The 14,696-nt window shown below is 47.3% G+C and overlaps 1 protein-coding gene across 19 annotated transcripts in view; it reads right to left on the bottom strand.

Annotated features, from left to right (window-relative positions):
- Sgip1 (SH3GL interacting endocytic adaptor 1) overlaps positions 1 to 14,696 on the bottom strand; it is a 195,436-nt gene that overhangs the window by 164,412 nt on the left and 16,328 nt on the right. For 15 of the 19 annotated variants that reach the window (XM_087212872.1, XM_013070980.3, XM_087212865.1 and 12 more), the window contains exon 2: positions 668 to 902. The exons of the other annotated variants lie outside the window; for them this stretch is intronic. Coding sequence is in view for 14 of the 15 variants with exons in the window: in XM_013070980.3 (XP_012926434.2) it covers positions 668 to 863 (196 nt within the window). In the remaining variant the exon portion in view is untranslated. The remainder of the gene's footprint in view (positions 1 to 667; positions 903 to 14,696) is intronic. 19 annotated transcript variants of the gene reach the window in all.

Genomic DNA, 14,696 nt, shown 5'->3' with positions numbered 1-14,696 from the left:
TTTAAATTTGGGAGGTCTGATCAGAAAATAAGAGGCCATGTCAATGAAAGAAAAGGGCTCAATTATTTCAGAGGTAATTAGATCATTATACCCAACAATACATTTGTTTCCAAAGAGCGAGACACCTGAATTACATACTGGATGACTGTGCATTGGCAGAATCACTTCCTCCCCAATCAAACTGAAGCTGAACCTGTTAGAGGCCACAGCAGTGTGGCCTGGTGGTGGTGAGGGCTCCAGGTTTGATAGGCAGTGCTCAAACTCTCTAGACCTCAGTTTTTCATTGGAGAGAGGATGACTTTGCTAACTCTAAGCCCGTGTTATTGTAGGAAGCATTATCGTCATGCTAGTAACATAATGAAAATAACAGCTAGAATGATCGGACACATGGGTTGAGGGCTCATGTGGAATGCCTTGCTTCCCTCTCGTTTCCTGCTGGATGGAAGCTCAGCAGGAGGAAGGACCAGGGTGCAGATTCAGTGGCCCCTCGTGGGTGCAAAGCTCATTTCTGTACTCTGTGGCCTGAGAACATCTCCCACACCCAGCTTTTCCCAAGAGTAACAGACACTGCATGCTTTCCCACTCCACCCTTTCCCCAGGACGAAGGGCATCCCTGGGCTGTGTTTGGGCCCATGAAAAGGGGAAACGGCACATGACACAGACATACCAGGCCTCTGCGGAGTGACCATCCTGTGCTGCATCAGCACATGTACAGCGATGGCAGACCGCGTGGTGTCGCATGATTGGAGGTGGATGATGCCTGTCTCCCAGTGACGCCGTAGCCATGGCAATATCATAGTGCAGTCCATCACTCGTGCGTTTGTGGCGACATTGGTGTAAACAGCCCACTGTGTGCAAGTCATACAAAGGTGCAGCAATGGAGCTGTGTGAAGTCCATCACCCTGGAAATGATAGTAAGTGACCATGTTGCTGCTTTAGGTATTTGCTGTACTACTCTTTTTAAACTATTAGAAGGTACTTGTACTTATATGAAACTGTTTGCTCTCAAGCAGCGTGCAGCGTTAATGTCTGCCAAGGCCCTTGATAGTCTGGTCTCCCCGTGCTCGACTGACTCTTGGGTTGCTTTGTCCCTCACGTCTCCAGGAGGAACAGTCATGCACAGGTGCATACCACATAGCACAGGTGTGTGGTGGATGGCACGGTTAGGTTTGTGTGGGAGTGATGTGTGCACAGTGATGACACAACCTGCCTGTGCACATCTCAGATGTACCTGCTTCATGGGCAGTGTGTGACATGTCAGTCATTATTTTAGGGGGCCTGTTTTGCATGTTTGTGTGCTCTTTTTAGGTCAGGCCAAGCCCTCCCTGTCTGTCCCCGTCACTGCACACAGCGCCCTCTGCCGGTCCACCCTCTTCACTCCCCCATCTGCTTCCAAAGAGACCTTAGGTCCAGGTTGGGGTGGGCATTGGTCCCGAGATGCTTTACCCCTTCAGTGAGTTACAGGAAAGGTCATGATCTGAACCCGATGAGACCTGAGCTTCGGACACACCACTCCTCAGTGCCAGGCCTGGGCCCTCCCTCGGAAATACTGTGTCACCAAGGATGGTGCCAGCCAGCTGCTCGGGCCTGGCAGCTTCCTTGGGGACCCGTCGGGGACTGCTGCTCCCCAGGGCGAGGAGGGCCGGAGCCCCCTCAACCCTCAAGGAATGAAGGCAGCTCCAGCATCCCCAGGTTTTATTTGCCTCTAATTTGGGTTAAAGAAGGGCTTCTGCAGTGCTCAGCAGAGCATCCAGTGGCCTGGGGTAAGTCTGGTTTCACAATCTCCTGCGCACTTCCTCTCCGGGTGGTGCTGGCTGCCCTGGTCGGGACCTCATTTGCATCGTGCCACTAATAGTGAAGGACAGCGGGTGGGTAATGCAGATTTCCTTCCTTCACTTCTCCAGCTTCTGAAAAGCAACCCAGTACTCCAAGGGATATTGTTTCTTTGAAACCAGCCACAGAGAGACAGCCACGGGTTAGAAGGGAGAGCGAGACCTGAGAAAAAGCTCCCTGCTGGAAAGTATTTACTGGGGGAAGGGAGGAGAGCAAAGGGAGGAAGTAAACAAAACATTCCATCCGATGTGATTCAGAATTTCCCAGCTGCTAAGCCAGTGGGCCGCTGGAGAGCTCTAAATCACCAAGACTTTATCCAAACATCCTCTGAGCAGTCCTAGCGGGAGAGGCAGGGCCCGCGGACGGAGGGCAGGAGACCGCTGTGGCCTTTCCTCGGCCTCTCCTTCCCCACGGTCACCCCGTGTAGGACAGATGTGTGTCACCAAGCCCTTCCTGTCACAACACAACGTGCTGCTCCAAAACAGCCCACAAGTCAGCCACATGCCCAGCCCCGGTTGTTGGACACTTTGCCCTGTTGAAGTAGAAATGTTTTAAGCCCCAGCCCCTCTGGCCATGGCACACCCCGGGTCTCCCTCTGACCCTGCTCTTGGTGTATCTTCATTTAGATTGTCTCTTTACCCACACATCCTGTTGTGTTTCTCCTCTTACAGCTTTTTCTTTCCACTTTATGCTTATGTCTCCGTGCAATGCCTACCCCTCCTTTTTCAATTTCCTCCAAATGCTGCATATAAAAGAACCTAGGTCATAAAATTTAGCAGCCACAACAAATAGGGAATAACGATAGGAGAGTGACATTACGGAAAGGCAGCTAACTTCAAATGGAATTGGGGCATTTGTATTTTTAAAACTTGCAGGACAGGGCTATCACTGAGGACGTGTCACCAGCCACCTCTCACGCCCCTGCCCCCAGCTGGCTGCAGACCCTGGCTCCCCTCCCTCCCCCCGAGCCCCTTCCAGGCCAATGCCGGGTGCTTCACATTTTCTCCAACTCCATTTTCTCCAGCAGTTCAGCTCTTCCTCTCTTTCCCCCCTCGTTCTCCTTGGCCATAGCCTGGGACTAGTTTTCCACATCTGAAGTGGTCCAAAGTATCTTTGTGAAAAGTAAACAAACCAACCAATGTCAGATTAAGACCCTACGAATATTCTGCTGAACCCACCCGAGTTCACATCGCCAAGGGTATCTCTGAGGAATCCGGTCTGAACATGAGGCTCTTGTCTAGCAAACATGTTCTTGTTTTAAAAGTTTCTGCAAATATCACTGCCTTTGGAAAACACGTAATGAACAATTCAAACTAGCTGCTGTGCGGGGTGTGAAGGTGGCACTGCTCAAGATGGGGACCTCGTCGGCCTTGTCCCTCGTGTGCTTAGCATTTAGTAGGTGCTCGGTAGGACCCAAGGACAGTGAAGGACAGAGACTGTTCTGGCCGAGAGAAACTCTCACATCTACTCAAACTTTTACAGAAGAAATTTCTGGGAAGGAAGAAGTCCAGAGTCGTTACTGTCTGTAGCTACTGGTCCTGCTCAAGATCTGAGCAGTGATGCACACCCAAAAGCGAGACACAGGAAAACTTGAAGCCAAAGTTAAGCCTGAGGGACACTAACTGCTCTCGTTGATGGGCTCAACTGTAGCATTACAAAGCAGGTATCTGTTTCATCAGGTCAAAGAGCTCTGCTTCCTAAGGGGTGACCCCACCCATCCAAGACTGTGGAGGACTCGGTACCCTTGGGAGCAAGAGGCTGGTCCATGGGAGAGCCATGTCCCCCTTGCTTCTGTGGACCCTGACTTTGCCACCCCCCATGGCACTCCATATAGCAAGTTTATGACTCATCGCACAATTAATACCCTCATTTAGTTCAGTTAAATATGAAAGTGCTCTACAGACACTAAAGTCTACTGAATAGCTACTTGCTATTCTTAATACCGTTTGAAAGGCTTCTCTTCCTTTCTTCCAGGTCTGCTGTGTTTTATTGATCATGTGACCCTGGCATCCCACACCCTTCCTGAGGGCGAGCAGACCCTGAAGAGCGTGCCCGCTGGCCAGGATGGGGAAGGGAGCATGGGGAAGTGGAGGACACAAGTCATCTAATCCTGTGCTCTGTGTGCTCTGTGTGCTCTGTGTGCAGTGCAGCCCGGAGACCCCAGCTAATTGGCGACCAGGCCCAGTAATGGCACCGATGAAGTGAATGTCACTGTGCCATTGGCAAATTAATTTTTCTCTTCAGACTTCAGTATCTGTACCTGTAAAACTGGAAAAAAAAACCCATATTTCTATGAGTTATTGGGGCTTCCATGAGATCCTGGTCATTTGGTAGCCGGAGTACAGTCCTGAGTAGGTGGACAATTAATGCTGGCTATTATTAGTCACTGGTATTTGCAATATTATGTGATCCTGCAGGATCATTTTGGGGATTAGAATAACGTGTGTAAATACAGAGCCTGCCTCATGGAAGGAACAGAAACATGTATTCTTACTTACTGAGGACTTATTTCATGTTAAGCACTCTTCTGTCTGTGTGCACAAGGAGTGTTCCCAATAGCCACAAAGGTGTGCACTACTTCTGTCCTCACTTCTCAGGTGAGGAAACGGAGCATAGAGAGAGGAATCATAGGAAAATGCAAACCAGACCCACAGTTAGAAATCACCCCAAGCTACCTAGGATGGCTCTTGTCACAAAGACAAAAGATAAGAAGTGCTGGCGGGGTAGAGAGAAAAGGGACCCCGGGCACACTGTTGGCGGGGATGTAAACGAAACACTGTGGGATTCCTCACAATGTTAGAGGTGGAACTGCCATATGATGCAGGAATCGCATCCTGGGTACAACCAAAGGAGCAGTCCGTGTGTGGAACAGACCTCTGCACGCCCACACTCACTGTGACACTACAGTCAAGAGTGGGACACAACCCGAGATCCACCAATGGACGGAAGGGTAAAGGAAATGCAGGCCACAGACACAGTGGAATACTACACAGCCACGAAGAGAACGAAAGCCTATCATTTTGGACAATACGGACAGAGCTGGAGACTTCTGTTAACTGAAATTAGCAGGGCACAGAAAAATAAGAACTGCATGATTTCACTCAGGTGGAATCTAAAAAGTTAATATCATGGGAACTGGGGGGAGAACAGCGGTTCCTAAAAGCCTGGAGGGATGGGAAAGGTCAGTCACTGGGTACTAAGTCCCAAGCTGACGGGAGTATGAAGCTCTGGTGTGCTAGTGCACGGTAGGCCCAATACAGTACACAGTTATGCAGTGTATACTTCACACCCACAAAAGAAAGAGTTTTTGGTGTTTTCACCAGAAAGGACAAATATTCAAGGAGTCAGATGCATTTAACCGGAGCTAAACATCACATCGTGCATGTATGTTTTGAAACATCTCATGGCAACACATTATGTATCTGTTAGAAAGAGATGTGATTTAAATTAGAAAACAGAGGTGAAGGAATTTGGTTAAGGTCACACAGCTCCTTGAGAGCTTAACAGATTTGGGCCCAGGCAGATTGGCTTCAGAATCTGTTTTACTCATCATTGCTTCTCCCTCCCTCCCTCCTTTCCTTCCTTCCTTCCTTCCTTCCTTCCTTCCTTCTTTCCTTCCTTCTTTCCTTCCTTACTTCCTGCTTTCCTCCTTGTTTTTCTTTAGCAACATTCATAATAACTAGGGGCAGAAAGTTCGATTAATGCATGTTCTAACTATAGGAGTTCATATAAAGGAACAGATTCTCCTAACATACTTTTAAGACTAGTTTTTGGCAGTTCACTGAGTCTTCCAGGAATTTTATCAAGAAGGCTGGTTGTGTTTTCATGGCTCACTGTAAAATTCCTCTAGTGTCTACGCAGGGGAACCATGCTCCATAATGCTGGCAAAAACTAGTGCTGTGAGATTTCAGCGACGGCTGGACAAAGCGCTGGGCTGCAGAGCTCCATTTATTTTTTAAGTGTGAGCTACAAGGACAAACTTGGCAACACCAAACTCAAGCAGGTGCTTGTCTGGTAGCCACAGCCTTCTTCCTTCTCCTGCTTTGTCACCAAGCATGGAGAATCAGCTGTCCGGTCAAGAGCAGCGGGAAAGGTTATTTTTTCAAAGTCAAACCAAACATTCTAGAGGTCAGCTTCTGCATAGGCAATCCAGTGTAAGCAAAGAGAGAATTTGGGGTTCCCTGCTGCAGATTTTCGGTGAGATGGACTCTTGCTCTTCTTAAAATAAAGGCCTCTTGCGGAGGAGTGTGTGTGAGCAGACACTTGCAGGTTTGCCAACTCAGTATGCATTTTCCCTTCCCCCTGCAGGGTGCGTTTCCTCTTTCCAATAGAACCTGGGGGTTTCTTCATATATCCACTCCTTCATAAATCCTCGTTCGTCAAGGATGCTGGCCCTGTCCTCCCTGGCTCCAGCAGGACACCCTGATTACCTTCACTCTGCTTAGACAATCATAGCCATTCCTTCCCCTGGGGAAATGATTGGGTTAGGAACAGACCCATGACATGAAATGTGAGACATTTGCTCAGAGCTTCTTGGAACTGATGAACTATGAAGACGAAGAGAAATACCCAGGCTCTAAACAGAAATCAGAGACAGCATCTTTCTGCCTCTGGACATTGTCCTATCTGAGGCTGATGTCATAACAATCACAGCCCTTTTGCAGTGCAGAGAAAAGAGGGGAAAGCAGAAGGCTCGGTGGGACTGTGGAGCCAGGCATTCTGCTGCGCCTCGAGCCTTTTCTAACTAGCTCTGCTCCTTTGGGAAATGGAAATCTTCTCATTGTTCAAACCAGTTTGAGTTGGGCCTATCTTTGAAGACATTCTTTTCAAATGTCTCTAAATGTCCGAAGTCCTAGCACACAGCCGTGTGTACACTTACACAGAGATGCGACCGCTGTGTGTCGGAAAGATGGCGAAGCCAGCTCTCAGGAGAAAACGAGTGAAACAGAGATGAGCGCAGTCATCTCTGATTTCAGAAAACTTCTTGCAATCACACGAGTCATTGGAACAGGTCTGTGATTGGTTCATGGTTGATAAGATTCAGAGATAAAACCATTCACCGATGTATTTAGTATATCATTCATTCATTTCTTCATTCAAACTTATACCTTCTTCATTCAAACTTACCAAACCACCCATTGGTAGTTTCTTGGACTCAAGGAAAAGCAGGTGTCCTCTGCACTCCATCTTCACGGAGCTCAGGTTCCAGTCCGCAGACCAACACCCAAACAAGCCCGCAGAAGTGCCAGGTATGATGGAGGAAGGCGAAAAGTTTAAGTGTTGGCAACTGAGTCACAAATCCACAAAATCCAAGGATCTTCTAAGGATTAGCACATCTCCTTTTCTAACAAAAGTTCATTTGGGATGTGGCCAAATTTATAAACATGACCAAGAAGTAGGCTGTCCCGGGTACTGCAGTTGTTCCTGCTGGGCACATCACGTTCCCCACACGAAGTTTGGGCCACCACATGTCTACCAGTTTCCTTCCTCCCTCCTCCTTCTCTGCTCCTATTCCTCCTGAAGCACCTCTCAGCCCTATTACCAAAAAAGAGCACAGTAAGTGAAGAGTCATGTTCCCTATCTGTTTGGAGAATACTTGGCAATTCTAAGCAAGAGACCCAAATACGGGGAGGAGGGTACAGAGAAATCCGTGTTAAAGGCAAGCTCAAATGAACAAAAAGAAGAAAGCAGCTTATTTGAGACCTTACAAAACCCAGCCACAGTGAGCAATTTCCCATCTTCAGGCATCAAGTCTAATTAACCTCTTGTAAAAGATTCTGATGCAGGCCGCATCTGGCCAGTGCAGTTGATTGATTAGCAACATCTGCCCTGCGTGTGGAATGGGAAAATTCTAAAAGTCTCAGGTCTCAACCATTTGTACAGCAATCTAAAGGGATGCCACCAATTCGGAAGTTGAGAAGCAGAGCATGTTGAGGCACAGATGCTGACCACACAGCTAGATGTATTCTCTGACTGACCCCATCTAAACCCCTGCAGCCCTAAGGGGTTGATTCATATTCACATCTCAGGAAATCTACAAATTATTCCTTGTTATGAACCCAACATGCATTCCACAAAAAAATGGAAGCCCACATGCTAAACTTGTAAATATAATTGTTTGTCGAACAAGAACTCAGAACTCATAATTTGACCAGGCTGTCTCTAAAATGACTGGTCTCTAAATAACTGGTCTCTAAAATAACTGGTATGCATGTGATCAGGATCTAGGCTTTGTGGTGGAAAAAGCTTTCAAGTATAGAGTGAAAATATTAAGATTGAGTGACCAATGTGGAGGGTGGGTTAGACATTTTGGGTAACAGAAAATGTTTCTCCTGATGGATACACTCAGCCTTTAAAAAACACTTTCTGATCTGCATGTTTATTTGAGCAGGGTCCAGCTGACATCAGAAGTAGGGCACATTGCACAAATCATCCCGTGATTTGGGGGTGGGGGTGGGGGGTTCTGAGTCTTGGCTTTATAGGGTACCAGTGACACACATTGGAGGCCACGCTCTGCAAGGAGCCGGGCACACAGCCTGCCTTCCTCCAGCTCCATTGCAAGCCTGGAAGCAGGCCTGACTTTGTTTTTGTGAATCTGAACCTACATTAGGTCTAGCCAACTCAATCAGCAGGGAAGCACAAACGCCCACTTCATTTTTATGCAGCTGCCCAGTGGCTTGCAGAGCAGAGCTTCCTAGCACGCCATGCCAGGACAGCTCCAGGAAGTAGGGCTTCCTTAAAGAAGGTGCATCCTGCCCTTACCTCATGGTGTCTCCGAGGGTTGGAGAATTCCCTTCAAAGGGAAAAAGGGAGCTCCAGCTATTATGGCACAGTTGTTATCACTGGGTGCCCGAACACAGTGCACATTTCCCTGTACACAGTGGGGAGAGTGTCTTAGGGGAATCTAGAGGGATGTCACTTTCAAGCATGGTGACATTGGGCTCCACTGACTGTAGAAGAGGACAAAGGAGCTGCTTCTTTTCCAGGCATGGAGTATGGGAGATAGTAGATAATTTTGCAGGCTTTGCAGTGGTAAGAGAAGCAGCGTAGTATAATTCTAGTGACTGTGCACTCTCTTGCCCAAATATTTGGATTCAAATACTGATTGAACCATATTATAGCTTTCTTATCTTGGACACATTACTTAATCTGTCTGGATCCCTATTTTCATCTCCAGAGATAACAGAGCACCTGCCTCACAATGTTATAGCAGTTCAATGAGTAGAGTATTGATAAGGCGCTCAGCACAGGGCCTGGCACATGGAAATGCTTCTGATCCTTCCATCTATAGAAAAATGGCCAGGGAAAGCATTCTCCTGTATGAAACTTTCTTTCAGTTTCACCGATTTCAGTTTTCCTTGAGCAGATGAAAAGAAAACAGCTCTCTCTCTGCAACTACAGGACCATGGATGTGCTACACTGGGGCTGAGAGAATCCTGCTATGAACCAGGCTGCAGTGGCCAAGGAGACTTTGTGGAAAGACATCGTCATTAATTCAGCACACACTTCCTGGGTGCTGCTCCTGAGCTGGCATCATCCACGTGGGATTCGAGGCCAACAGTGAGGGCCCTCTTGATGATGAATGGGGGGACAGGGATTTTCTTTGTGCTTGGGCTGGAGCTTGAAGGGTTTGAGAGAAAGGAATGAAGTGAGTCGCATAAATGACCTCGGCAGAGATCAGATAAAGATGGCAGCCAAGGAGAACAGGAAGTTTATTTGGGGTGGATTCTGTTTACGGGAGCTTGGAGGGCTTGGTACCATGAGCAGGAGAGGAACAACTGAGGTCTGGAAAAGAGCAAGAAGTAAAGACACACACACACACACACACACACACACACACACACACACAAGGGAGGGAAAACAGGTAGAACTTGGGCACACGGACAGTTCGCAATCTACTTCAGGATTCCAGAAGTAGTAGAAGGTACGGATTCACAATGGCGGTCACAGAAATAGAAAAAGGAACAGGCTTTTGAAGATAGAACTAATAGTATGTGGTGACTGAATTTATCAGACAAAGGAGGAAGAAGGTGGAGAAAATGTGATTCAAAGTCCTCTTAATTAGTTGAGATAATTAAAGCCTTAACTTGGCTCAAGATAGAGAATCACAAAGTAAAAAAGCCGATCAATTTTATGACGGGGTCATAGATGAAGTGAGTTGTATTCCAATAGAACACGTTAAAGATTAGCACAGAGCTGGAATGATATTTCTCTTCTCATGAGCAAGAGAGGTCACGGTGTCATCAGAGATGCAGGGCAGACTCAGGTCCAAATTCCCTGCATCGCCATGGATCTTCCTTGGCCTTGGAGACAGGATGGATCCCTCAGGAGGGAGGCATGTGGTGTGGGACTCTGCTGAGCTCGGGAGTCCTCAGGCTCCCTCTCTTCTGCCCATGACCCCAACCTCCATGAGAGTCTATGGCGCTTCCTTTCTTTTTCTGAAACACCAGTCCCTGTGGGTCTGGGCCACTTACATTAAGCACCAACTGGAAGGGAATTCTTGGAGCTTCACTGGACTCCTGAGGGATCTGCTCAGTGGTAATAGAACGAAGTCTGTGTGCTTGGTTCAGGAAGTGTGCTCATGGAGGCTGCAGTGTGATTCAGCGAGAGTCACAGGCAGCTGGGGTATAAACCGGAGTACATCTGGACAGACGTTTAGGAAGTGATCCCAACGGCGCTTCCAAACCCTGAAGCCAACCCCAGCGTGCCAGGATGTCCCGCCGGATGGAAACTCCACAATCACCATGCTGAGCCCTGTCACTTCACAGACAGCACACCCGAGGCCCCTGGGGGCTGCGGGGCGAGGTGTGTCAGAGCACTGGTGTTGGAATGAGCAGATCTTAGACAGACGACTTCTCTCCTCTCTGCCTCATTTTTCCTGACTGTATTTTAAAATAAATAAAATTTAACAATAAAACCATCTGTAACAGGAAACCGGGAGCATCAAGCTGAAGGCTTCAGGAAAAGCTCTGGGTGCTGCTGGCTCTGAGGGTCCCTTGGAACACCCACTCCACCCTGTCCTCAGTGCAAAGTTAGCAGCTGTGTCCAGGCACACAGCTGCTGCATTGCAGGGGGACAAAAAGCCATCTGCTTCCTGCAAGACTCAGGTCAGCCTCTCCCTGCACCATGGACGTGGCTGCCTGGCACTTGGGGACCCAGGAGCCGCAAGAGTTAAGAGAAAAACTAAACTTGGCTGATGCATTGGTCTCTGAGGTCCCAGGGAAGTTGGCCAACTCGCTTCGTCATGGCCGACGGGAAGTTGAAAATGAAGAAACGGGAAGCACCTTAGAGGCAGGACTTCTTCTGGTTTCTTCCTGGGGGAAGGGTTTCACTTCTCTCTAATCCCAGTGATGGGATATTTTCCTGACATACATTACCTGTCATTGCAAATGTTAAAGCAAAGACAGGATGGCGAAGAGTGATTAGCTGAGCAATTACTATGCACTAGGCACTTTACATATGACAACTGATTGGTTCCTCATAAAACTCTACCAAATAGGTATTAGAATTGTAATATTTATTCTGAAGTTAAGAAGACAGAAAGCAGCAGCACAGAACAGAGAAGTAAATTCACCGAGACAGCAGGGGGGAAGTGAAGTGGGTTGGGATTGAAGGCCAAGCTGCCTTGCTCTAAAGGTTGCGGTCCTGTTGCTGCTGTTCTGCTGCTATCTAAACTCAAGCAAATGTGGGAAGCAGCGAGGGCAGAGGCCACAGGGCAGGGACACAGGGAGGGGCAGCCCGATGCGAAGCAGGTGAGGGAACAGAAGATGAAAAGGAGACAGAAGAAAGGAAAAGAAGGAGTATTGTAGCTGTGAAAATTAGCAGTCTTGAAAAGAAGGGGGAAGTGAGGCACCAAGGGTCACACAGCCCTGGGGATTGCATTGCTGCGTGAGTTGGTAGAGTCTCCACAGGATCGTGAAAACATGGCTGACAAGACAGGCGAGTTCAAGGGCTTGGACGGGGCGATGAGTGGTGACGAAGAGTTCCACATGAAGCATATATTTCCTGGGGACAACGGACAGGAGCCTCGCCACCTCGACCCAGGGGGAAGGCTGGGGGAACCACCGCCCCATGGTGTCCTCCTGCCTGCCACTCCCTGGCTCTCCTATGACCCTGAGCCTCAACTCATCCAATGGGGAGACCATAGAGAAACGAATCAGACACACAGGCTTAAATATTGCATTGTTTCTCTTACAAGAGAAACCCAAAATAAATGAAGAGCAAAATAAAAGACAAATAATAAGAAACAGGGAGATAGATCCTTTGCAAAAGTGGAGGGAGGGGAAGGAGAAAGAAAGAAAATTAAGATGTGTTATGTACATGTACCAACTCCCTGTGAGGAATGGGATCATTATGTGTTGCAGATACGTACTAATAAACATTAAAATTAATTTTAAAAGTGGGATTAAGAATAATCTTTATAGAGCTTTGGTGGGAGACAGGGTACCTGTATGTATGTAGACCCGTATGCAGAGCCTGGGCCTGATGAGCCCTACAGATTAATTAATTAATTAATAATGAATACAATTATGACCAGCCTGGACTGACCGCATCCACCTCTCAGTGCATCCGTTTTGTCTTTGGAGAATCTTCTGCCTGCTGGACTGGGCCTTGTGGGTGGGAGCCTTATGCCTGGAGTTCATCTCTGCTGCTTTGTGTGCTTTGACTAAAGAGCATGCAGTAGAACAAGACCTTAGAGCGCAGATAAAGGCAGCACCAAGGATTGTATTTGTGTTTACTGCAGTCGATCGCATAAGTGCTCTATGTCGGGTCTATAAATAAACTTGGAGAGGAGCTGCACATTTTTGCACATTTCTAAAATGTGCATTTTATTATACATATTGAGAACGAAGTGTCTGCAAGGAATATGCATAAATCAAAAATGGTGCTCAGCCTTAACTACAATGCAGCTGTTGATATGAAGGCGGGACCCGTGACCCTTTCCAAATCATGCAGTCGGAATGGCTTCTTGTTCTCACATCAAACAAAAGTCGATTGCTGAGTAGATTTCCTTGAAGTGCTATAAAATAAAAACTTGATTATAACTGAAAGCAAGAAATGTACCCAATAATTGCTAAGAGAAATAGCTTTCCTACTGTAGCATAGGAGAACTGCATTAAGTACTGAAAAAGGCACTGACAATTTTATCTGAAATATCCAATATAGTTTATTAAAGTTTGCTTTAACAAATATTTGCTATAGAAACCTATAAAGTAAAATGTGAGAAACTGCAAGCCAAATTGATTAAAAATAATCAGAACAAGACAACCTGGATAATAGTTTTGTTACCTTACACCATTTACTCATTTTTTTGTTAGCCAGTAACTTTGATGTGTTGTATTATGAATTTTTCACAGCATTATAGGAAACAAAGGTGACTTTTACCATTTATATGGTGAGCCATACGCTACCTGAGACTCAGTTTTCTGATCTATATAGAGGAGATAATTATCATAATATCAGCCTCTGTGGTGGATGAACTACTGGTCAGCTTGGAGCCCAGCTGAACTGAGTCAGCGTGGTCTGGGCCTGGAACACCCACCTGTGGATTGCTGCCCACAGCATAAGGAGAGAACTGGAGGGGAAGATCGTTGGCTCTTGATTTTCTTGGAGAAGCTTGCCGCGGCTGGTTTTCCAGATGCAAACTTGGCTGTTCTCACTGGGGGAGCTTGGGTCCTCACCATTGCTGGGACAGCTGCTGTTCTACTCAGGGGAGCCCTGGTCATCACTGTGAGCATCGCTTCCGGGCTCCAGCACAGATCCCTCGGCCTAGTGGCGCAGACCCTTCAGCCGCCGATGCAGGCTTTCTGGCTTCCACCCCTGGCCCTTGGGGCTCCCAGTGCAGATCCTCGACAGGGACTTGCATGAGACATTGCTGTGGGTCCTAGGCCTTCAGCTGGACTTGTGTGGGACATCGCCATGGGATCCAGGCCCTCGGCTGGATTCTTCGGGTCTCTCTCATGTGGACAGATCTCCCACACTCCTCCGCATTTGACTTTTTGGATGAATAGTATAAAATAGCCCTATAAATTATGTGTCCTGTATTAAATTATTCCCTTGCAAACCCTGACCACAACACCCTCGAGGAATTATGAAGGTTAAATGAGACAAATGCTTATAGATAATTTAAGAACAGTTTCTGACCTCTAACAAGAGCTAAGAAATGACAGCTATTTTCACGTTAATAAATCTGAACACTACTTCAACATTCCTCTTCCTGGGGTGGAGCAGTAGTGATGATAGCCGTACCTACTTCAGAAACATTCTAGAACATTTCAACAACAACATAATTTGCAGTCTTTCTTACTACACAACATCCAGAGATCCAGGGTGGTTTGGGGGTAGCTAACTTTTGGTTCAGTTAAAGGGCAGCTATCTTTGAATAAGGTCTAATGAGAGTATGGAAAGACGAGGAATGAAGAGCTGAAGTCAGCTTTAAGGAACTTTGGTAGAAGAGCTGATGGTAAGCGAAAGAGAGCTATTCCACTCACCAATCAGACAGGAAAATCAAGGGTTCGCCATGCCTAGATGCATGTAACACAGATATGCTGATGATGTAAAAATTACAAAACCCATAGGTTCATAGCGTTTGAATGGAGAAATAGTAAAGTCTGAGGACTGGATTGACAGCTTGGTCTCTAAGCCAGTGGTGAACGAGAAAGGTTGCCAAAAACACAGGGAGAAATATCCCCCAGGTCTGTACCTCAGCCAGAGCAGGGGTGCGTGGGGCAGAGTGGGCTTGGTGCAGGGCTCTTCAGTGTCCTTTGCATTTGGAAAATTTCCCGAGAGGCTTCTGCTTTACTCTGGAACAGCCACGTGGCAGTAGTCATTCTGGGACGGGCCATGACGTTCATTTAGAGAAA

This window comes from Heterocephalus glaber, unplaced genomic scaffold (assembly GCF_053883595.1).
Source record: "Heterocephalus glaber isolate CG9 unplaced genomic scaffold, H.glaber_assembly_v1.0 deba00001442, whole genome shotgun sequence".
NCBI classification, from domain to species: domain Eukaryota; kingdom Metazoa; phylum Chordata; class Mammalia; order Rodentia; family Bathyergidae; genus Heterocephalus; species Heterocephalus glaber.
This window is presented reverse-complemented; position numbering and strand designations above follow the sequence as displayed.